We start from the raw sequence: 25,822 nt of genomic DNA, 5'->3' as shown, positions 1-25,822 counted from the left end.
TGCGTTTCAATCTCCAAAATGTGATTTTCTGCATTTTCGCATGGCACCTGCTAAGTTGCCATTGCAAAATATGAAAGTCGTGTCGAATGTGTTAAAACATTACCGTAGGAATGGTGTTGCATTCTCCTTAATTTACCCTCATATTTTTCTTAAAAATCCAATTTTACCCCTCCAATGACAAAATAAACTAGTGATTCATTTCCCTTCCCAATCTCACAGTTGTACCTTTCTTCACAAAAATTTGGGAAAACTCATTGTGCTGCTGCTCTGGATCTGTTTCCCTTTCTTCTTCCTCCTTTATTTTTCATTTTATCTTTATTTATTTTGTTTTTTTATTAGTGGTTGGTATTTCCCATGTGTATGGAAATTGGAAGAGATGAAAGGAGAAAATGAAAAAGCATGAAACCTAATTGATTGGATAAAATGAGTGGGTGTGGTGTCACCTGTCTATAGGTGAAGTAGATTTTTCTTCATAAGATTTGTGGATATAATCTTAGAATAATGCTATGTCTACAACATTTTCACAACAAATCCTAAAAGGAGAGCATTATTTAATTTTATTAGATTTTATCAACTACTAAAGTTGATAAATCAAAAATGCACTATGAAATGTGATTAATATTTACACAAAGTGACCAGAGGTTTTACTGGCAAAGGCTAAAGCCATTTGAAGTTTACTTATGGTTGCATTGCATCCATGTTGTGTATCTTTAATTTCCATGTTGCTTAGTGAGTAAGTGAGTTTTTTTTTTTTTAAATGATTTTATTAGATTTTAAGGTAAAACTTATATACATTGAGAACCGGGTTCTTGGGTTCTTTAACAGTTTTGAATAATCAGTCATATTTTCACGCGCTACTCAATCAGGCAGCTAATTATTCCATTCTTAGAAATTTTGGTTGTGTTTGCTACCCATTGCTAGGGCCTTGCAAGAATCACAAACTGATATTTCATTCCAATAGGTGCATATTCTTGGGGTATAGTGCTAATCATAGAGGATATAGGTGTCTTGATCCAATTACCAATAGTCTATTTGAGGACATTTGGTGTTTGATGAACTTCAATTTCCTGATCGAAAAGAGAGTCCCAGCGTATTTCATCCTGCGACAACAGATTCTGACCAAGTGAGAGAAATTCCCTGCAACTCCAACTTTATTAACTAAGGTAACCTCTTTTTTCCTTCAACTACTATTTCACAATTTATTATTACCTTGCCTAATTCACATACAACAACAACTAAGAGTCTTGGACCAAATTCTCCTTTTTAACACATGTTGTAACAAGCTCTACAGCTTCTCCACCTCACAATGATCAACCTATGGTTACTCGAAGTAAATCTGGTATTCATTGCCCAAAAACTTGTCCAGTTTATAAAGTTTATTACTTCACTAAACATCCTTTGTGTGCACTACATGCTCTTGCAATACCGACTAAACCCTCTTCTTAAAAGTTATGCTGTCAAGTTCAAGGAATGGCAGAAAGCAATGCAGGATGAATTCTCAACCATGCATGCTAATGATACTTGGAGTCTATGTCCACACCCAGCCAACAAGAATGTAATCCACAGCAAATGAGTTTATTAAGTGAAGCAATGTCTTGATGGTTCTATTGAGAGGTCCAAGGTCTAATTGGTGGCTAAGGGATTTCGACAGCAAGATGGTTTGGATTACCCAAAAAAAAGAACGTTAGTCTTGTTATCAAAAACCAGCAACCATCAGAGTGGTTCTTGCACTTGCAATTCATTTTAATTGGCCACTTAGACAATTAAATGTCTAAAATGATTTCCTCCATGGGACTTTGGATGAAATTTATGGAGCAACTTTTGTGATTTTTTTATTCAACATTTCCAAATTATGTGTGCAAATTGAAGAAAGCGATCTATGGTCTCAAGCAAGCTCCACATGACTAGTTTAATCGACTCACATAATCTTTACTCAGTCTTGGTTTCACTGAATCTTATGTTGATTATTCTTTGTTCATTTATGTAAATCAAGTATCAAGATTTTCGTTTTAATTCATGTAGATGATATCATAGTGACGGGAACTAGTCTACAATTCATTCATTATCTGATACGTTGCATGATTTGTGATTTTACTATGAAGGATTTAGTTTCTTTGCATTATTTTTTGCGAATCAAGGTTGATTGTGATACATCCAATTTTTATCATTCTCAAACCAAATATATTGTTGATTTTCTCCTTGCAAGATGGATGGAGCTAAACCCAGTGCAAGGGCGGAACCAGAAATTTTGGTTTGGGAGGGCCAAGTTGTGATGCTAATATATTAATTAAGACAAACATTTACACACACATATATATAACTTAATTTACTAAGAGAATTTATCATCTTCTAAATTTTAATGAGTATATAAAAGTCATGTATTTCTTCTATTAGACATGTACAAAAATGTATCATTTTCTACATAGCTTAATTTGTTAAACCTCTTAAATTATATAATTTTAATATAATTTCTTTTTCTTTTAAGAGCACCATTGAAATGACTCAAAATTTGGGGAGGCCAACTTCAATTTTTACATACTACATTTTTTAAAATGTAAATAATATACATACTGTAAATTAATTTTTTAAAATTTTAGGGGGGCCTTGGCCCCCTCACCCTTGTGTGTGGCTCCACCACTGACCCAGTGCTACACCGATGACCTTTAGTTCTAAATTGTCACAAAGATCAGGTGATCACCTCTCGGATCCAACTGAGTATAGAAGCATTGTTGGTGCACTTCAATCCTGTACCTTAACTCGACCAAAAATCAACTTCGTTGTTGACAAGCTCTACTAGTTTATGCACTATCCACGTAGGGTTCATTAGTTAGCAGCCAAGTGAGTTTTGAGATGTCTCAAAGGCCCACTGATAGTATTTTAAAATCTTATTTTTATTTAAGACTTCTAAAACCTAAGAGAGAGATTGGACGTGTGATCCTTAGGGATCCTAATCTTCAGCTGTAAGATTCATTAGTCACTTTTTTGAACGTTATTGACTTCTCTTGAAACTCTTTCAAAATTATTCCTTAATTTTTTCAACCATATCAAGAAAATATTTGAACTTTTACAAATTGCAATAATGTCCATCAACACATTGCAATTTGCCCCTGAAGATTAGAGAATTACAAATGAAGTCTCATTACTTACAATTTTATATATATGTCCTTCCACCATACTATATTCCCACAAGCCACTAGAACTGGATTAATATCACTGTCATGCCCCTAGCTTATGTGACCCTTAATTTCTTGATTTCATAATTTCTATTGTACTCCAAAATATCTTTAAAAAACTCTTTAAATATATATAATATATATATATATACACACAATATTATATATATGAAAAACATTTTTGAAAAATGTCATGGACCGGTTTTGTTTTGAGTCCAACTTCAATATGAAAATTAAATGAATATACTATCTTCTTTAGAGACTGGTGGATTCATTGTTGAGCATTTATATATTTTACTCATTACACACATAACCTAGCATGTCTGTATATAGCCTTTAAAATTAGCATCACCAGTTGAAATTGTCAAAGTTATGTGCATAATAAATAAATATACACAAATCCCTCATGTTTGAAGACAATAGAAAAATTGTGATAGAACAACCTTTTAATTAACAATGATCACTTCATAAGGTGTCATTGATCGGATCCAATTCAGTGAATGTACTTGTTACATTACACCCACTTGTCTGCTCAAAGTCACTACCTCAATGATGGAGTAAATCATCCTATCATACAGCAGCATAACAAGTGTAGGCTTCAATGGTAATATTCAATTAATATCCATAGCCTAGAACAATTTAATAATCTATGAAAAATCATTACTCCCTATCTTTGATTCCTTAACCATTAACATGATTTTTCTATAGATGCAACATCACATGCCACATTTAAACAATAAAATATACCTATAAAAATTATGTATGTGAAAATAAAATTTTATTATCAAATAAAAATGCATTGTATTGTTTTTGAGGGCACATAATTCTAACAATCTCCCACTTGCACTCAAAACCAATCATACATGTATTTAATACCCATTGCTTCCAAATGTTTCTCAAACACCTTTTGAGACAATGCCTTTGTGAGTGGATCTACAACATTATTGGCAGAGGCAATCTTTGCTATTGCTACTTCACCTCTATGTATGATATCATGTATCAAGTGATATTTACGTGCAATATGTTTTGTCCTTTGATAAGCCCTTGGTTCAATTGCATTTGCAATAGCCCCACTATTGTCACAATAGATAGTAATGGGTGACTCAATAGAAGGAACAACTTCAAGTTCTTGAATGAACTTGCAAATCCACATAGCTTCCTTTGCAGCTTCACTTGCAGCTATAGACTCTGCTTCTATAGTAGAGTCTGTAGTAGTATCTTGCTTGAAACTTCTCCAACTTATTGATCCCTTGCCAAGAGTGAACACAAATCTAGAAATTGATTTTCTATCATCAATATTGTATGGACTCGTTTTGCAGCCCAAGCCCAAAATGTAAAGGATGTTGGCCTAGTGAGCCCAATACAATAAATTTATAGAGAGTGGGTCAAAGAACTCGGCCCTAATGAATTTAATAACGGCTAGTATGGATTCAGTAGATGATCAAGCCAGAACAAGGAATATAGAACTGACTGAATTTCCCTATCCGAGGGGTAAATCTCTATATAAATCAACTAAACTGATATAGGTATAACTTTGATTGCTATAGTGTTCTTTTTCTATTTTTCTGATCATTTTCTTATGGAGGGTTTCTTACATTATATAGCTCCCATTGGACCATCCTGATCCTATACTTGTTGATCATTTGAGCCCTTACTTGAGTGTCCGTCCCATCAGACACCCTCTTTGGCTTTCAGTGAGTTGCGATAGACAAGGCAGCACTGTTCAGGGGTCTTCTCTACATAAATGCGGCCAGAAAAGTAACTGCAGTGAATTTAATGTGGTGGTAGCAGCTTTTCCTTAGATATTTTTGGGCTCCCTTCCTTCTCGTATGTTCATGAGGCACGTTCCTATCACTGGGACTTCTATGAAGGTTACTTTAATTGTTGGAATACACATCTAAACGATATCTATGATACCCGAGGAGGAATTCCTCCTCGGACCGCCTTCTACTCATTTCTTATTTATAAGACTCTAAACTGGAATCCCTCATAACTATTTATCCCTCTTCAAATTCGTCAACGTCCTCGGACAAAGCCCAAGGCCCAATATATGATTTTGGACCCTTATCCCTACAATAGCCCCTCAAAACTCTGATTTTTCCCTCTCATTCGAGGAGAAAAAGTGGGGTTTTGATTTTTAAGAGACAAAACCATTTATTTCTCTGGTTCACACATGTGAAATTACCATTTTGCGCATCCCATGATTGCTACTAACGCTTCGAAGTTTGTAAGGCGCCATTAATTACTCCAAGCAGCGCCTTGTTCCCCAGATCTAATGGTGAGGCGCAAATCCAACGGCTAATCTTTCTCTAGGAATTTTGAGCGAGATAACTCCCACTCATTTTCACCCTCTATATAAAGCCTTAAGGGAGATCATTCTTTCCTTACAAATTTACAAGTTCTTCAGAGATTTCAAGCACTCCAACTCACCTAACTCTTAAGTTTCCCTAACTCTTTTCCTTAAGAAATTTATAAAAGATTTTCCTAAAGGTTTAAGATTTAATACATTCACTTGCTTTTGTAAGTATTTATCTCTCCAAATTTTCTTTTCCTCCTTGGCCATCCTCCTCAGCCTTCTTTCTTTTTTAGAAAACTTCCTTTGCGTCATCTATGTTTGCTTAGATGGGTAGATTCAAGCACTTAGTAGACTCTCTAGCTTGTATGGAGGGTTTTATGGCCAAATACCATATCCCACAGGGAGTAGGCCTATAGTATTGCGCCCCGGACCAAGTATACATGGATAGGAACCAGTAGACATCTTGGGATAGCCAACAAATAAACATCTATCACTCCTTAGTCCTAGTTTATCCATATTAGACTTTCTAACATGTGTTGGACAACCCCATATCTTTAAGTGATCTAGACTTGGTTTCTTACCGGTCCATAACTCATTTGGGGTATTAGGAACTGATTTAGTAGGGACTCTATTTAATAAATAAATAGCAGTCTCCAAAGCATAACCCCAAAATGAAATTGGCAACTCTGACATGCTCATCATAGAATGAACCATATTTAATAAGGTTCTATTTCTTCTTTCAACTACACCATTATGTTGAGGTGTGGCAGTGGGAGTCAATTGAGAAATAATCCCATTTTCTTTTAAATGTTCCTTAAATTGATCCAAGAGGTATTCTCCTCCTCTATCAGAGCAAATAACTTTTATGCATTTTCCAATTTGTTTCCCAACCTCATTACGAAATTCTTTGAACTTTTCAAAAGATTCAGATTTATGTTTCATTAGGTACAAATAACCATACCTAGAATAATCATCAATAAAAGTAATGAAGTAATAGAAACCACCTCTTGCCATGTGATTCATAGGACCACAAACATCAGTGTGTATTAATCCTAATACATTAGTGGCTCTAGCTTCCTTTCCTATAAAAGGACTTTTGGTCATTTTCCCTTGTAAGCGAGGCTCACAAATTGGATAAGGCTCTACGTTCAAAAGATTCAATGGCCCATCCCTTACCAATCTATTGATTCAATCAATATTGATATGACCAAGCCATAAGTGCCACAAATAGGTAGGATTAACATCTCTTTTTATTTTAAAAAATAACACACTGGTAGCAATATCATTCTCAACACAATTAATAGAATTATCAATAGAACTCAAAAAATAAAGACCATCTTGTAAAATGCCAGAAGTTACAAATTTATTATTAAACTTAACAACACGTTTAGAAGTAAAAAGAAATGAATATCTTGAACAACCAAGTTTTGAAACTAAAACTAAATTTCTTCGCACTTCTGGCACATATAAGTAATCTTCTAAGACAAGAGTTCTACTAGAAGATAATTCTAAATAAAAGGTTCCAATGGCAATGGCTAAAACAGTTGCACCAGTCCCCATCTTGAGGATCACCTCCCCTTCATTTAGCCTTCGAGTCTCCTTGAACCCTTGCAACATATTGCAAATGTGTGAGATTGTACCAGAATCTACACACCAAGAATCAAATGGACCGTCCATTAAATTTGTTTCAATAACGAGAAAATTAGGCATACCTTCTGCAGGTTTGTCATTCTTCAAAGAAGCCAAATAATGGCAACAGTTCTCTTCCATTGGCCAGGCTTATCGCAATGGAAACAATTTCCTTTTGCTTTCTTTTTTTCAGTGTCCTTATTCACTTTGTCACCTTGAGCCTTATTGAATGACTGAGACCCTTTTCTCTTAAAGTTCTTACCCTTAGGCTTCAACTTGAGAGAAGTATTAGATTTTTCTACCAACATTACAATAGGCTTTTCTTTCTTGATGAGATCCTCAGCTGGTTTCAACATATTGAGCAGCTCTGACAATGTCACTTCCATCTTATTCATGTTATAGTTCATGATAAACTGATTAAAAGAATCAAGTAAAGATGCTAGGATCGCATCAACTTGGGTCTCACTATCAATTTCTACACCAAGCATATCCAGTTCGTTGATGAAAGAAATCATCTTCAGGACATGTTCCCGAACTGGAGTTCCTTCCACCATTTTGGTGGACATGAGATTTTTCATAGCAGTTTGTCGTGCATTTTTGCCTTGTTCTCCAAACATCTCTTTGAGGTGCAGCATCATATCTTGTGCTGTAACTAGGCCTAGGCATTGTTTTTGCAACACATTGGTCATAAAGGCCATTATGTAGCATTTAGCCATTTCATCAGCCTCATGCCACTTATTAAATGCATCTCTCTGCTCCTCGGTGGTATTAGCTAAAGCAAGTTCTGGTGCCTCAGTATTAAGGACATGAGCTATTTTATCAGTAATGAGAACAATGATTAAGTTCCTTTTCCAATCTACATAGTTTGGTCCAAACAATCGATTTTCATCAGAATCTTAGCTAAGGGATTAAAATTGGTCGTAATGAATCTGCAAAATAATATAAAATAATATTTTCACATACATATATCCATCATATTCAGGTTTTTGAATAATTAATGATATCTCCCACAAGAACAAAATATCATAGATTCCCAAAACAAAATATAACAATTATATTCATAATAGTTCAAAGTGGGCATCCGGAACCCTTACCTTGCATGCTCTAATAATTTCTTTTGAAATATACTGTGCACACCATATAAAGGCAAATAGATACTATTCATCACAATTTCATCTCATCTTTCTAATTTTATTTAATTTATCTATGACTCCCGATTTACTTTTGGCCTCCAAATCAAACAAGTTTTACACTATTTTAATGGTCATTTTTATTTGGTTAAGTGCAAACCATTATCTGAGTGTGATATATGTACTAGTATGATTATGTTGCTATTTTAGCCACACTCCCACCAATCATACACACACCTATCTTCCCAAGAAGTAAACAAGAGGAACTACTAAACCAAAATCAAGTCTATCCTTTTGGCTTCGACAAAGTTTTAATTTAATAGAACCTTTATTCACAGACAATGGAGGGCTATAGGAATTACTCTGTAAAATAATCCAATTTAGCACTTAATATATATTACTACTGGGCTATTTAAATATTATTCTTTATGAATCTGATACAACTCCCACTAATTGAGATTCAAGACCTTAATACTCAAGATTTTATAAACATAAAAAGGTGAGTCAATGAACTAAAACATATCAACATGGGTTACACAAATAATCACATATACATGAAACCATAATAGACAATAAAGCAATAATAGCACTACGGCACACAACTCAAGAGTAGATGCAAGAGACGTGTGACTTCAGCAACATATTTGTCAAATATTATCAACAATACGGAAAACGAATCAGAACCAAACAATCAACATATCACATATATCAATCACGACACAGATTTTTGTTGTTCTCCACTTCTCTGAATAAATAAAATACAATTAACATATCACATATATCAATCATGACATATAGGAAATAAATCTCAGCACACATACATAAGGAATGACAGAAGCATAAATAATAGAAGAGACTAAATTAACAACAAAATCGTAATCGAATCAAAACTTGAAGTTACGAATATAATCAAAGCTGAATCAGCAAAAATAAATTGAACAACTTCTTGTAAGAAAATACTGCTGAATTAAAAGTGGCAGCTTGTATTCCACTACTATCCATGTTTGGTATTTATAGATATAAATACAATTGAAATTAATAAACGTAAGTTAACAACCAAAAGATAATTACAACTAAGTATAATGTATCACTAGATAAAGATTACTCCAGCACTCTTCAAAATATTGAGTCACTAACGAACTCATCTTCATCTGCTCTTGTGGATGATGATGTGACAGCAACATTGGATATATATATTTTTCCTTAACATCCCCATGCAAGCTCATGGGGAAGTTATGAATCATAAGCTTGGAATGAAGCGGGTGAAATCGGGTTGAGGTCAACCCTTTGGTAAACAAGTCTGCAAGTTGAGCCGAGGCATAAACTTAGAAAAAATATCTTTGCATGTCACCTTTCCCTAATGAAATGGTAATCCACCTTAACATGCTTGATGCGTGCATGAAACACTGGATTACTAGCAAGAGACAAGGCACCAAGGTTATCACACCAAAGAGTAGGAGGAGAGAAAGAGCGATACCAAGGCCTTTGAGCAACATTCTAAGCCAATATAACTCAACTGCCACGGTGCCACCATAGCCATTGATCGGTACTTGGATTCTATACTCGATTGAGACAACCGCTTGCTTCTATGCACTCCAAGAGATTAAACATGGTCCAAGGAAAACTACAAAACTAGTAGTAGACCTTTTTTCATTAACATTCCCCTGCCCAAGAACCTTTTCCAAAGTAGAGACCATGATGAAGTGAGTGTTGGCCATCAGAATTACTAAGTGATACTGCAATTTTCTGAAAATCCAAAAAGAAAGAGAGAGAGAGAGAGAGAGAGAGACGTGAATACCTTGGGAGGCAACACACTTGGGTTGCTAAGAGAGGTACGCAATTTTGTTCTATTTAGAATCTATAGTTGTGTGGTACAATTTTGTTCTATTTAGAATCTATGGTTAACCAAACTAGTGGTACTCTTCAACCATTGGTTCATGCCTTATAAGGTGCAAAGAGGGAGGCTTTTTTTCCTATATGGGACAACAAAAATTGCCTAAGGTTCCAACCATAGTCTAACCCTTAGCCTTTGAAGCAAAAATTGTCCCCACACATACTATTTCAACAAAATCCATTAAGAACAAATATAACAAATTTGTAACAATGATCTTTGTGACATTTTTAGAATTACATAGACATATTCTCTATAATAATAAGTACCTGTAAAAGGTGAAAAAAAAAAAAAAAAAAAAAAAAAAAAAAAAAAAAAAAACAGAGTGACGTGAGTACTATTCCAATTGAAACTTTACCGAATGAGATTTTGAGCATTAATTCTCAAAATATGAGGTAGTATTACTCGATCAGAGGAAGATTCTGAAATAAAGACGATTATTCAATTAAACAAGTGTAGGAAGTCTTTGACACAAATTCTTTATTAACTAATATCGCGCCTATTTTTAGCCTTTTTTTTTTTTTTACCGAATTTTGTGACAAAAAGGTTACCCTTTCATTACGGGTTTGATCTTGCAACCAAACTACTTTTTTGTTTTAACAAAAGAGAGAATCACCGAACAAGATGAAATATCCAGGGATTGAACAACAATTTTTAGGATTTTCTACCCAAATGGTATCAGTATCGACCCAGAGTGTCAGAGGGTAATTAGAACTTAGAAGTAGAGCCAATGAAAATCTTGGGTCTATATTCTTAAATTTTAAACAAATTAGAGCCAATTCTGATTCAGTCTACATGTATGTATCATTTAGCTCAGTATGCCAATAAATCAAGTCATTTACAAAGTAAAAGAACACAAATGAAAATGATTCACATAAATTTTAATAAGCAAGTGCTCAAAGATAACATCATGCAAATGATGCCTAACTTGATTCTAGATTTAGTCCAAGTCCAAACATGGAACTAGAGGGTATAATATACAACACTGAGAATGAATAAGGACAAGCACTCGGGCACAATGAGTCAAACAAGGTTCCTCAATTAAATTCAAAGATTGCATTTAAATTTTCCTTGGAAAAATAATAAAATATTGGTTGTGTTGAAGAACCTAATGCACCACATATATTGAAATCAACCTAAAATTTACCCAATAATTGAAGCCCATATATACCAACCAACACTCGCTGCAGCGATTAGTTTGATTCCCATGCAACACAAATATAGACACATTAATAAAACCAACAGGGGATATCAGTTCCTGACTAGGACCCCATTAGATAATGGCAGATAAACCGTAACCCAACAAACATTTGATATAATAAGTTCACCAAGCTGAGCTCGCAGAAATTAGACACATGGAAAAGACATAATTCAACACAAGAGTCTCATTGGTCCTATGTAAAGACATCAAACCAAATCTCAGTCAAAATTTTTAAACATAATCCTACTCAATGAAATTATAGAACTCTAAAATAAAATAACAGTGCCAAAACAAAAGCTGATGAATGCAGCACAATCAGGCCTCAGCAATTGGATATTCGAAGACTACATCTTTGCCAGTAAGCTTCCTGTAAACTCCAGCAAATGTTTCCAGCTTATATTCCGTGTTGTTCCTCTCCTTAGGGTCCAAATATACCTGACACCAGGACAACAGACACCATTAACCAATTGCCAACAGCACAAGGTGAGACATACCAACAAAAATATAAGTTTTTTTGGTAATGGCATGATAACTCATTGGGTCATGGACCTACAGCCTGACCCTACTTCCCATTCTTGTGAGAACTAAAGCCCATTGACAAAACAATGACCAACAGACCAAGGTTTGCAATTACCTTCATTATTTTTGATCCATCAATTCGGTATCTGATGCGTTTCCCAACAATCTCAGCAGGATGCACAATATCCTCTAGCATATTTTCATGGACAGATGTTAGTGTGCGGGTGCGGGGTCGCTGAGCAGCAGATCCTTTCTTTGGAGGGCGAACGATCCTGCGGGAAGCAATCAAAACAACATCCTGCCAAACAGTAACAAGGATCAATTAAAGCGCACAAAGTGCGTTAAGTAAGAATACAAAACAAAAACCACAATTAGAGCAGAGAATGGCAGTTTGATATTGCAAAGATCAAAAACTAATGTGGCACATTATGTATGGAAGTTCAAAACTAAGATAAATAAATAAATAAATAAAAATTCACCAATTCACCACAAAATACACCACAGTACATCTCACAATGTTTAAGATGTTTGTTACACCACAAAATACACAACTTACTAATTATTCTGCATTGTAACGGAAGTAACAGGAAAAATACAAATGATTGCATTATGGTATCTCGCTGCCAAGCAAGGACCCAAAATTTGACAACAAAGCAAGCTTTCACTTGGAATAGAATAAAATGACACACTACCTTGCCACTGAATTTTTTCTCCAGCTCCCGAACAAGGCGAAGATGAATCTTGCGGAAAGCCTTCCTCAATCTGAAGGGAACATAGACAACAACAGCCTTGCGATTTCCAGAAACATCCATTTGACTGTTGAATTAAATATGTTGTCATCATTATTAGTTAAAAAATTCTAACCCATAAAAAAAAAAAAAAAAAAAAAAAGGAGAGAACTAGTCAGAATACACACGCTGCTGAATTGATGTAGAGATCCTTCAAGTCACTTTTTAGCTCTTGATTAGTATTCTCCAAATCAAAGAGGTACTGCATCAATATCAAGCAAACATTTAATATATTGAACTGGCAGATATTATGAAACACAAGCTGTCAGAGAGAAGCATAAAAAGTAACCTGTGCAACTGTATCCTCAAATTCAGTGGGCTCAACATCCTTGTCCTTTTGGATCTTCTTCCTTGAGGAGTACATCTTGGCAGATCTGATGCAAGGGCAATTCAAAATCTTATGCTAATTCAGGGAGGTATTATGACATAAAAGAAACACACAATTGAATAGAAATCATTTTTTAAATTGTAGGTAGCACACCCAGTGGTCTTGAACCCATGAACACCACACTTCACCTTGCTCTTACAAGGGGAAAGGACCCATATAAGCTAGAACTCACTGTCCAGTTGAATAGTAATCATTATCCCTATACATTTCTTTACATGTAACCACATCCATACCATATACAGCTTCCAAATCAGTGTTATCCGTAGATGACATTAGATCTCATTCAGAAAGTAGAACATTGTCTACAGCTTTTTTCTTTTTTCACAAAGAAAGTCCATAAAATGTTCCTAACAGCTTGGCAAATAAATTGCAAAAGGTAGCCCAATTAAAATTTCACCTCCGTCAAAACAGAGAGCTCATTTGCTAAAAAAAATGAAAACTAAGCACTTATTACTCCAATCACACGGACATGACAACCCTTATAGGCAATTCAATCATCAAAATTCATAATCTATGCTCGTGGCAGCAAGCAATCCAAAGACACATGACAAGACTAATTAAAATTTTCAGTCTCAAAAGTCCAAACAATAGAGACCTGAGAATAAAATTTCCCAGTCAACCTATTAACATTCGTTGGCCTACTTGCCTTTTTTTTTATTTACTTTTCGTCAATTTACTCAGCAACCAAAATTTCAGACGACAGTGTAATGGGATCCAAAAAAACAGACTCCATTTGCACAACTAATTGTTCGTTTTTCGTTAAAACAAAATTGTTTGGTTTCATTCAAATCATACAAAAGCCTTTCAACACTTTTTTTTTTAACGAATCTCATAGTACCAGCCTCTAAATTGATATCTACGAAGCATCTACTGGCATTTGCATTGTCAAATCAATATCTTAGGCACCAAAATCACCCAATACGCATAAAATAGTCAAAAAACAACAACACAACATAAATGGTTGTAGCAAAAAAGAGCATATGTTAGCATATATTTCCTGGACTTCTAACATAAAGCAAACCCATTTATCAAAGCCATTCAATTTCTTTCGTCCCACTTCCCTTAGCTTTTCAGAGAACATATATTATAAAACCCACACTATCATTTTCACATATACAAAAACAGCACGATCTTTGAATCTCAGATTCAAAACCGAAATAGGAGAAAACAACGACAACCCAGATGAGAAAAATGAAAAACAAGGCTACCCCATGTGGTGTTTTGGTTACGTACCGAGAAGTGAAGGCCGAGTCCTGTGAAGCTAAGCTGTGCTGCGCTGAGAGAGTGAAAACCCTAGACTTCGGCAATGAGACAGAGGAGGATGAAAATGTGTATTGTAGGGTTTTATAAGGAGCTCGACCTAATAATGGACGGTAGAGATTGGTTCAAGGGTTTTAAAGGCGCTTCTACACCGTTTGATCTATTTTTTGTTAACTGTGTTTGGTGACGCGAATAGTTGGGGGCTTGTTTGTCCGTAACTCATAATCCTTGGTGCCGCTGACTCAATCTTCATTCTCCTCTATTCTCCCTTTTTTTTTTCTTTTTTTTTAATTATTTATTTAAGATTGCTTCTTTTTTAGGTCAAATTTAAATTTAAATTTTATTTTTTTAATAAGTAAAAAAAAATTAATTGGATACCAATGGCATTGTGACTTAATATTATGGTTTAATCTTCTATGAAATAGAAATAGAAATTGAATTTAAATCCCTATTTATTAAAACAAAACAAAACAAAATTTAATAGACTTCTTAGTTATATATATATATATATATAGGGCTGTCCAGACCCGACCGGAGCCCGACAACCCGGACAACCCGCCCGCCGGAGACCCGATTCCGGCCCGAACCGAAGGTCCAGTCGGTCGGCGGCGGGTTTCCGTTCTCTAGAACCGACACCGGCGGGTCGAGTGGCGGGTTTGCTTCTCCAAAACCCGAGCAACCCGAACCCGACCGGAGATGTATAAAAAATCCGGCCAAACCTGCAAAATCAAGCCAAATCCGAGGAGATCTCGACAAAATCCGAGGAGATCTCTACCAGATCCGGCTAGATCTAGTGGGATTTATCCAGATCCGGCCAATTCCAGCAATTTTTAGTGAAAAATTTCAGATTCCGGCGAAAAAAATGCAGATACCGGCGAGATTTTCCAGATTCCGGCATAATTTTCCAGATTCCGGCGATATTTTTCAGATTCCGGCGACCGTTTTTTTCAGATTTCGAAGATTTTTTTTACTCCGGCGCCCGACCGACCCGACCGACGCTCACCCTCACCCGAAACCGACTTGACTGATTTTTCCGGCGGTCGGTTTCGGGTTCCTCCACCCTCCCACCCGACGCCGGCGGGTCGAGTCCGGGTTGGGCCCAAAACCGACCCGGCCCGACCCGTGGACAGCCCTATATATATATATATAATAAAAGTGATGTCCAAACCTTTTTTTAAAGACTTAATTAAAATAAATTTCTTATTTGAAAGTGCTTTACTGTCAACCATTTATCATGGGTTTGGTAATTGTACCAAAGACAAATTTTATAAATTTCTTAGCAATAATGTACAATAAAATGCATTTTCCAAAATGCAATTTCCTTATGGTTTGGCAAGTTTTTCGATTTCCTTTTTTTTTTTTTTTTTTTTTTGCTTATTATTAACATTTTTGAATTTTAAATTGCAAAATAACATTGTTTTAAACTTATTTGAAGAAATAACATTTTTTGGATCTCGTCTCTTGAAAATACGAGTCTTGACATAGAACTCACAAGATCCACTAAGAAAGAAATTCAAAACAATGATTAGGATGCAATATTTCATGGTTCATTATAAAGATAACTCATAATGTTATGCTCCATTTGTCACCCTTGAAACTCATCACCGTGACAATCAAATAGTCCCATGTAACCAAAGCCATAGCAATTGTTGTGAAACCATCCACACCAACCTAGATCTAGCAAACTCAAATTGATCGTGCAAAACTAACCTAATCCATATCCAATAAACCATCCACTCTTTCTACATCTCCCATTGTTGTGTTGATCCACGTTTTTCATTACCCAATTAGAGATCCTCAAGAAATGATGTGTTGATCATGTGTGCATGTGTATGGAGTTGTCACTTATTTTATTATAGAGAATTAAGAAAACTACCATTAATTTTTTTTTATTAAATAATTTCATCAACAAATGATAAGGAGAAAATTTGTATGGTTTCAGGCCTAGATACAATCTAAGAAAAGGAAAAATTACATTACTTTGTTTCCTAATTAAAATCTAAGGAGACAAAATGACAAAGACTCGATCTATAAACTCAATGTTTGAATCGGAGGCTTGATTACGAAAATAGAAAAGTATTAGGCACCCATTTTGCCTGATCTGTAGATCAATCTTGAGGAAAGTGATGGCTATGTTACGTTATGCACTTTTCATCCAACATGTCATTTTGGTATCCATTGATTGACTTTAAATATGTTCATCATGTAATATTTAACGGAATTATAAACCTAATTTAATGCATGATCATATAATTCACACTCAACCATGAAAATTAAATAAAACGGGGAATTCCACTCACATGCACGACCTATTTCAAGTGGTATGATAGCTTTCTTCTATTGATATAAAATTCTTTGCTTTACTTGTCTCTTTAGGATTAATCCACATGTCTTCTAGTTGAACATCTAAGTGAGTTATGTGTGTATATGTATGTAGGAGATTCTAGCGTGATGACTAGAGAATAATTGTCAAGATTGTATTAGAAGGATATAATTGAATGAATATAGATTAGAGTTGTTGGGATTAATTGGCTTGAAAGAGTGATGTTGCAAGAAGCAACCTAATGTCTCTCTGAAGTTTCTTTCAATAATTCTCCAACAATTCACTAATCTAAAACTATAGGCTGTGATGATACTCTGAAATCGTCAGTGAGTTGTAGGTTCCAAAGCACTCTAATGGGTACTTGTGGAACAAGAACAAATGGACCAAACAGAAGGCATCAGTGTGTTACCGGCTAAGAACCTTTCGAAGGTCAAGTTAGTGAATGAGAAATCTCTAAGAACTTTATAGTGAGAGAGCTAGGGATTTTCGCACACCTGAGAGAAGAGGAGGTCTAGTGCTTATATAGCGGTGAGTGGTGAATCGAAATCCCTTGAATGTAGGGATCTTTCCTTGTGGAGAGGGCTTGGCGTATAGGGTTTCCAAGATTTCAAGGTCCTTTTCCATATAAAGGAGATATGGGTGAGTACTGGGTTTTATTTTGTGTGGTGCGCAAGGTATTTCCATGTATGGGCATGCGTAGGGACCAAGCCAGGCCACAATGGACCCATCAGTTACCCCTCCCTTTCGGCTCCTAAAGGGCTTCCCATCAACTTCATAGAGGGTTTCTGTTGGACCTAATCCGAGGGGTTATCAAATGGTTAGGGCGTTGGCCTAGGACTCTCGTTGGTTCACATGGAGTTGACAGGTATGCAAGCGCCATCGTCACCCTAGAATGACGCTTCTGGGGGTTTTAATCCTCTGCCAAAAATACCCCTATCAGGCTGAAATCTATTTCATTAATGAAAGGGTTGTATTTAGTGATTAGAAAGTTAAAATTACCCTTATTTCCATCCCTCCCTAAGTTTTTGAACTCATGTTTACCTTAATACACATTTGAACTAAGTTACGAGTTGATAAGAGGATAAAAAATTTAGATTTGGTGGAATACTGGACACAAATGCCTGTCGACGCTTGTGATTTTGTGACCGAGTGTAGATCAACACTTATGTCCTAGGAAATTTTAATTTTCGCACAATTTTATCTTGATTATATGATTTTTTTAAGGATAGTTACGAATTTTAAAATTATTTTTAGTGATAATTAAAGTGTTCTACAAGTAAAGTTTAGGCCTCGTTTGGTACGTTCACTCAAACACATGTTTTCAGTTTTTAAACAACATTACATATATTTTCATATACTTTTTCACCTACATGTATTTCCAAAAAAAAAAATTGAAAGCTATTGTTTAAACACACGTACCAAACGGGTCCTTAACTTTTGATTTTCCTCATTTTTACAAGGAGAAAAAAATATATTATTATTATCTTATAAGATTTATTAGATAAGTTTTTTTTTTTTTTTCTTTTTTGAGAAACCGATTTATTTGATAAGTTAAATTACACATTTTTGCGTACAAAATTAAAACCAATGGTATTTTGACATATAATTAAAACTTGATGCGTAGTAATTGTTAAAAGTTAAAATTTGACGTGGCTTGATTTTTTAATGAATGGTTTGATTGTAATGTTCTACACGTCATTTTGATCGTTATAAGCTTAAATGTATGTTGGAATAGAATTTATGTTCATCAGACGGTTCAAATGACGTTACAAATAGAGTGTCAAATTTTCGATTTTACGATTAAGTATGTTGTCCAATTGCACCCCCCCAAAAAAAAAGGCTACAACCACCACAATTAGACCTTTTTGCCTGCACCTAAGTCGAACACCTTTCATCACAAAGCCACAAAATTTTCGATCCAAAAATTCGAAATAAAAAAATCAAATTTGAGATTTGCAGATGCTAGAGTCGATCTTCTCAACTAGGCCAGCGAAGCCTCCATTGTCCCTACATATGACTTGGAAGTTGGAACACCAGGGATCTATGAACTGACAATTGGTGGCATTGTCACTTGTGGTTTAAGCGCTATCTCCACTGCCAAATTATACATTTACATAAATCTCAAACTCCCGCAAATTGAAACCACAGTAACATTGTTAATGGTTGAGAGAGAAGGAGATAGTCTTTGTCGAAGTAGAGTGAAGGGAAAAGGAAGGTGGGATGAAATGTGTTTAATGAGACATTGTGTCTTGAAGAGATGAGATCTAGGTGGACTAAAAAATGTTAAATGGCCACATTAGCTTAGCCAACATGTGCATCTTGTCACCTTAAGAGATGAAATCCAAAAGAGAATATTTCTCCAAATAAGTTTCCAACAATGCTACTTTGCCAAATAATTTTTAAAAATGCATTATACAAAATGCAGGATTCCCGTTAAATGCATTTTATGAAGAATTCATTTTGCATTTATAATTTTCTAGAGATACAATTAAGGATTCTCATTTTGCATTGTAATTTTCATTTTTGCTAATATTATTAGGACCCATTTCAACACAAATCATGAAGCCAATACTTTTTCTTTATTTGTTTCTTCTCCTTATTTATTCTTTTTTTTTTTTGGTAAATTACATGTTTGGTCTTTAACCTTTACACTGTGTTAATTTAGTTTTTAACGTTTCAAATGTGTCATTTTAGTCTCTAAAATTTTGATATTGTGTTAAAATAGTCCTTACCACTAAGTGATTGATGAAAAATCCTAACATGACTAATAGTGAAATTAAAATATTTTTTTATGCCACTCAAAGGGAATCGAATCATGACAATGACCAAAGAAGACATTTCATTTTTTGAACATAGAATTCTTAAGATAAACATACATACATAGTCCTTACTACTTAGTGATTGATGAAAAATACTAACATGACTAATAGTGAAATCAAAATATTTTTTTATGCCACTCAAAGGGAGTTGAATCATGAAAATGACCAAGGAAGACATTTCATTTTTTGAACATAGAATTCTAAGATAAACATACATACATAAATCCATACTTGCTCTTAATACTATTATACAAACACTGCCTTGAGGGGTAAGATTTCAGTGTGCTCAATTCTTTCATAATGCTGATTAAAAAAAAAAATCTAATAATGCTGCAGCACACCCAAACACTCAAAAATTCCAAAATTTTCCGATGTCCTGAAAGGAGCAAACACCTGAAAATTGGAACACTTGAAAGAATACTACACAGCTTAATCCTGCACCTGTGTGGCCCTTGACATGAGCTACTCAAGGTAGCAAGCCAGATATCATAGTTCTGAGTTAAATTATGTGCTGAGCTTGGAAATTTTTGTTTCAAGTCATATGGGTCCTACTTATTCAAAGCAGTTAACCATGATAGGATAACTTTTGCACCTTTCTCCCATGAACAATCCAACATCATATCATGGGCAACCCGTTCAACATTGACTGGTGACACACCGTAAAATCGGCCTGTTTCTCTGAGACCTTCTGCATCCTAATAATTACAATTTACAAAAAAAAAAAAAAAAAAAAAAAAAAAAAAAAAAAAAAAAAACCCTTAATCATAGCAGGTCAAAAGCAATATCAACTGCAAAGTAGAATCAAAGGTGTAGAAGAAGAAATGGTGGGGTTTGGTAAACAGGCACTAGTGAATCAGTAGATTTGATGTTATGTAATATCAGCAATAGCAGACTCTGTAAATAAGAGTTAAACTTGTGTTTACCACAATAAAATCATCATTTGCACCCAACACAAGAAGCTCAACAGACCCTTTTGGGATTGAAGGAACTGGAAGTGATGCATTCAGCTTCCGCAAATCAAACAATGGCATCCTTGAACTTTCTCTCATTAGTTCCTGGTAACTGATGAGAAGTAAATAAATTGAAGGTCAAGTTCCACTATTGAACAAAAAATATAAAGATTTGTAGAACAGAAAGGATATAAAATTCCTAGGCATAGGCATGCTAAATCAGTGTATGATCAATTGATTCCAAAAGTAGCCATATGTATGGAACACAATGAAAATTTAAACTATTCATATTTGAGAGGTCTCTTTTTGTCCTCTATTTTCAATGTAAACCAAGGTTTTCAAAATTGAGACTGGACTGAATCCATAAGATCTTCACATTTGAACAAAATTTATAAGATAGGTCGGCACCAAGATGTACATTTAATTATAAATTAATAACTCAGGTAATTGATGGAAACCACATAATTCAGGGAAAAACCTGAAGTAGAGAAATTTTGAAACTGAAGTCAGAAACAAAGATCGTTTGGACGCTTAGAACAAAACTAATTAACAATTCTTTTATTTATTTTTGTAAGTACTAATCAAAAACTTTATCAGCAAAATTTCTTAAGAATATAAGATGGATAAATGTCTGCGGAATTAGATATGACTTTAGATTCTCAATATGGCTACTTGAAGGAATATTTATTTTTTTAAGTGAATGTTTACAATCAAAAGCATTGGACTAAAAAGTAATATATTCATATTTATCCTAGTGCACCCAATATCAGCAGTTTTCAGAACTTCATCCTAATAACAAACAAAACCAATTAATTTTAATTGATAATTCACAAATTTCTAGATCACCAAATTGCATTAAGTGAACAAAAGGATATGAAGAAATAATAATTAAAGTTAAGACCTTGATTTTTCTTTCAATTACTAGTATTAAAATTGGCTAGAGTTTTTAAGAGTCAATTTTTTACTCCAGCAATCCTACTGTTTTTTTTCATTAGTCACATCACTCTCCCTCAAAAGCTTTGAAATATAGCGCTCTTAAAGCCCTAACATCGTCCCAAATACTGCCCAACCATCCTCCAACATCAAACACAAAAACCTAGTTCTCTAGGATCACTGGACCTGAAACCATGGCTGCCAACAATCAATCAATAATCCAACAACAAGGCGTTAATCTGCACAATCAATCTTGAAATCAAGAAAGGAGCCCATGGAGGTGTTAAAAAATGTTCTTTTCAGCACATTTTATATACCATAATTTGTGTTTCATCATTTTTTAATATACTAGAAATCTTATATATTTTATCTTGATATCTACTAGGAATTGCATTTTCCACATTTTCCATTTGGGACAAGCTTTGCATCAGAACCTTTTTGTCTGTTATACAGAAAACATCACACCCTTTTTTTTTTTTTACTAAATTTAAAATTTTTTTGAGGTTACCTTAGTAATGAGGTTCTTTGCATAAATGTGCATTTTTGCAAAACTTCCAAGCAGGGTTTAACTATCAGCTTCACAAGCATTATTTTGCCAGACATTGACTCAAGGTACAAGCCATTACCTAACTTTCCTTGCAAAACAGTTTAGCAAGGAAATAAATGTATGTCCACACACAAACTGATGTTCAAATTTAAAGATATAAATATATTCTTCAATGCCATGGTAAACAAAATGCTAATAGACTTGAAGAGAAGTGATTGCAAACAAACCGTAGAACCAGTTGATCCTCCATTGTTGAAGAGAAAAATGTTTCCTTACAAAGTGGAAGAGAAGTTTGGAAAGCTTTCGCTGCTAAGCTGCGTGTTATCTGGTCAAGTTCAAAAAGATGTATCCAAGTCACAATAATGACCGACTTCCATTTTTAGGAGTAATGCTAGGGAAACATAAGAGTGCACAACTTGTGCCACAACTCGCCACATGGCGAGTTGTGAGTGGTGGAGGTGTGATGGTGGGCCATGTGGGGACAAACCCACAAAGTTGTTCATTTTTATGTGTCCATAGCATTACTCCCATTTTTAGTGTACAAACTCACACAAAGTAAATTGAGGACAAAAATTGACAAGGTTTTCATACCTTCTGTATGATCAAGCAATGATGTCATAAGTATTAATAGCTTTACTAGTAAACATAAAGCAATATAAGTTTTTCTTTGAACATTCTGCACATAATTAGGCAGCATTTTTTCAAGATAATGAACTATGACATGCGAGTTTATGAACTGCTAAGTCAAAAACTGTAACCAGTTAGACGAGCTAAGATATTAAACAATTAATCATGGTTTTTGTGAATACATGATGTTTTGTGAGTGTAAATGACAAACAATGCACATATATAATCTTCTTCAAAAAGTGAAAGCAGATACCTTAAAAGCAGCAATAGGCTTGGAAAAGAGATACCGCCACACCAACCCACTAAAGAAAGCAATTGAAGAAAGTCAATCGGGATAGGTTCAAGTAAAAGAATAATAGAACATCATAAATATTTTCTTTTTGATAAGTAGAATATCATAAAAATGAGGAAATAGAAAAAATCACCTATTACCCGAAGGAGGTACAGAGCAGACAAGAGCAGCTCCTGTAAGCTTGGGGTAAAAACTTTCCATTTCTAGAATCAAGCCCAATCAGCACAAAACAAAACAGGGAAAAAATAGTAAGGAATATGAATTCAATAGACCAACCAGAAGCATTTTAATGAAATAGTATCTGATTCCTTAAAATGTGCTTGTGGTTCAGACCACATTCCAGTTTCAGGAACGATATTAGATAACTCCTTCAAGCACAATTTTAGAGGCTTTAAATTAAAATAATACTAAGATCACAAATCAATTTCTAGAAGTTGTCTCAGGTGCAAGCAATGTATCTTAAATTTCGCATTACATCTTTGATGTGTTGTGCACCTTAATGACCTTATGGATGACAACTCTTTCCACAGTGAGACGAGATATCAACATTTTCATTGATTATCAATTATAAGAAATGACACTACAGTTTATTTATAAAGGGTTTTTGCTGTATTTGACCTAAATATTTTCAATCAGATTAGAATTGAGTTAGATCTGAAATGCAGTCTCTAATTCTACAAATTTATTTCATGCCTCATCCACAGAGTATTGCTTCAACTTCTTCAAATGATTATGAACCAATTCTAAGGTTACCTATAGCCTGGTTATTCTTCACATTTGCAATGTAATACTGAATAATAAGCCCCCGAATGAATGTCCAAGCAACACTGGTGGTAACAATACTTTCTTCTGGATGAAGTCAGCAACATCACTTGCATGTGTCTACTGCAGAATTTGAAGTGAATAGAAATAAGAACATCATATCCAGTATGGAAACCGTGGATCATACAAAACAAATAATTACTACCATCATAATTATCATTTCCAAGGAGCCATTTTTCCAATGGAGATCTAAAATACCTGGAGAGTACCAGCAACAGAACCAGAAGGAGCATCACTCTCACCCTGACCATGTAGAATAGGATATGCCAAATTAGTCCCACAGCATACAAACAAGAACGTAAATCCAGTAGTTTGATAGGTTCAATAGTATACATATACACAGATATAATTAGTGCAAGAAGATCTAAATGCCATACCCAAAAGATTTGCAACTGTAATTAAAATTTAGGAACTGATGTATAGAGGTAATGGCCATACACACACCATCATGACACTTGGAGACACAACATGCAACTATTGCACCTAGCGTAGAGCTAAAATTTAGCTCTCTAGGTTTCCAATAAGGTCAAGTTCTCTAGGTTTTTGTCAACTGCAGGTCTGCGGCCAAATATTTTCAGACATCATGGGTTGATGATCACAGAGAGAAACAATAAATTGATTTGGAATTTGACCCTTCTATAAAATTTTCAAATCTCTAAATAATGATAAAGTTTTTGGATCCTTTACTTCCCCAATAATGAACATTTCAATTTCAGTCTCCTTCCTTTTCCCACACTGTCTCAACTCTCAAAGAAAAAAAAAAGCAATAACAAACATGGATCATCAAATACATTTACACCTGTTCCACATATTATGTGTAGATTTAAATACATCAAGATTGTTAGTAAATATTTGAAAAAAGAGACAGCTTGAGATATAAATGAAGACCAACTTACTACATAGCACCACAGAAATTCAAACCAACATCATGAATAAGATGGAGCTAACATCATCATATTATATACAAATCTACACAAATTTGAGCTTCAAGAATGGAAAAAATATAGAATGAGAGAGAGAAGCTACCTGACCCAACAAGCTTAGAGCATAGCAATCAAACCCACAAGCTGAAAAGAAGGGAAGCCAGTGCTCAGCCCAGCACCAAGCAGCATGGTAGCTTCCATGGACAAATACTAAAGGTGGGTTTTCACTGTTTCTGTCATATGGATCCTTGTCTACAACACCCTTCTGCACAATGACCTCCATGTTTAGGCCAGAAGGGAGCTTATGGAAAAGACGGGTCTGTCCCTGCTTCAACTCGTAGGGGACTTGCATTTTCTGAGTTCTGTTGAGAACAGCCCGGGCCTTCTTGGTCCTTCTGGGAAGCAAAGGTTTGGCTGAGAAAGAGAGATGGTGTGGGAAGATAGTAGAAGAGCAGCCATTGCTGTTTGAGCTCAACATTCACTCACCCACTTCCACCCTGGATTTTATCATATTTCAGAGTAGATAGACTTTACCTGAATTAAATTATTAATATTTTTAAAATGTCTGGAACACTTCCTTTTTTTTTTTTTTTCTAACTTTTCTTTCTTTACGGAAACATTTTCTAAAACCTAAACTACGGGTTTGGGGCAAACTTTAATTTTTTAAAAAATTTAGGTGAATAGCATGCTGCAAAATTTATTTAGTTAAGTACACTCTTTCTGGAACTTGAGTTTGTTCCAATTAGTTTAGTTATCTGATATATTTAAAAAAAAATTAAAAAAAAAACTACGAAAAACTTGAGGGTCTGTTTGGTAGAGGAGTTTGAGTAATGTTGTTTGTATTTTTTTGAAATACGTGTGGGTAAAAAAGTATATAATGTTATTTAAAAATTGAAAATATGTTGTTTAACTACTCTACCAAATGGGGCCCGAGTTTGCTAAATTCAAGTTCCAAACCGTTAAAAAAATTTACCCAAATGGAACTCGAGTTCCAATCAAGTAAATTTTTTAAAAAATGGAACTCAAGTGTAGCAAACTTGAGTTTTAGGCCAGTATACCTACATCTTATAATTTTTTTATTTTTCCCAAGTCACATAATAGCGTCCCTCTCTTTCTCTCTCCCTCTAATCTCTCTCACTCACACAGTACCACCGTTTCTCACTCTCGCTCTCCTCCCTCACTGTGAATCGTCTTCCTCAATCCCTTATCTCCCTCAGTCTCTCATCTCTCTCAATGCCTCCTCTCTTTGTCTCTTTTATTTGCTCTGCCACCGTGTCACCCCTTACCTCTTGCTCAACAAACGACGATCTC

The 25,822-nt window shown here is 34.8% G+C and overlaps 2 protein-coding genes across 2 annotated transcripts; both read right to left on the bottom strand.

Moving 5' to 3' along the window:
- Positions 1-11,352: 11,352 nt before the first annotated feature.
- Positions 11,353-14,383, bottom strand: LOC111999542 (small ribosomal subunit protein eS7). The gene is made up of 6 exons (XM_024031674.2): positions 14,249-14,383; positions 12,917-13,001; positions 12,756-12,829; positions 12,532-12,655; positions 11,955-12,137; positions 11,353-11,755 (listed from the first exon to the last, which is right to left on the bottom strand). Exons 2-6 carry the CDS (start codon positions 12,989-12,991, stop codon positions 11,636-11,638), a joined length of 576 nt encoding a protein of 191 aa, XP_023887442.1. The 5' UTR covers positions 12,992-13,001; positions 14,249-14,383; the 3' UTR covers positions 11,353-11,635.
- A 5,182-nt stretch (positions 14,384-19,565) lies between these two features.
- LOC111999538 (uncharacterized) lies at positions 19,566-25,036 on the bottom strand. Its single transcript, XM_024031670.2, is given in 10 exon segments — positions 19,566-20,112; positions 20,341-20,479; positions 22,075-22,172; positions 22,728-22,776; positions 22,900-22,969; positions 23,520-23,567; positions 23,570-23,648; positions 23,787-23,831; positions 24,615-24,916; positions 24,919-25,036. Coding segments are annotated over 10 exon segments (1,029 nt in total). The 5' UTR covers positions 24,971-25,036; the 3' UTR covers positions 19,566-19,965.
- Between the last annotated feature and the right edge of the window lie 786 nt (positions 25,037-25,822).

Source organism: Quercus suber, unplaced genomic scaffold (assembly GCF_002906115.3).
Source record: "Quercus suber isolate HL8 unplaced genomic scaffold, Cork oak 2.0 scaffold_1047, whole genome shotgun sequence".
NCBI classification, from domain to species: Eukaryota; Viridiplantae; Streptophyta; class Magnoliopsida; order Fagales; family Fagaceae; genus Quercus; species Quercus suber.
This window is presented reverse-complemented; position numbering and strand designations above follow the sequence as displayed.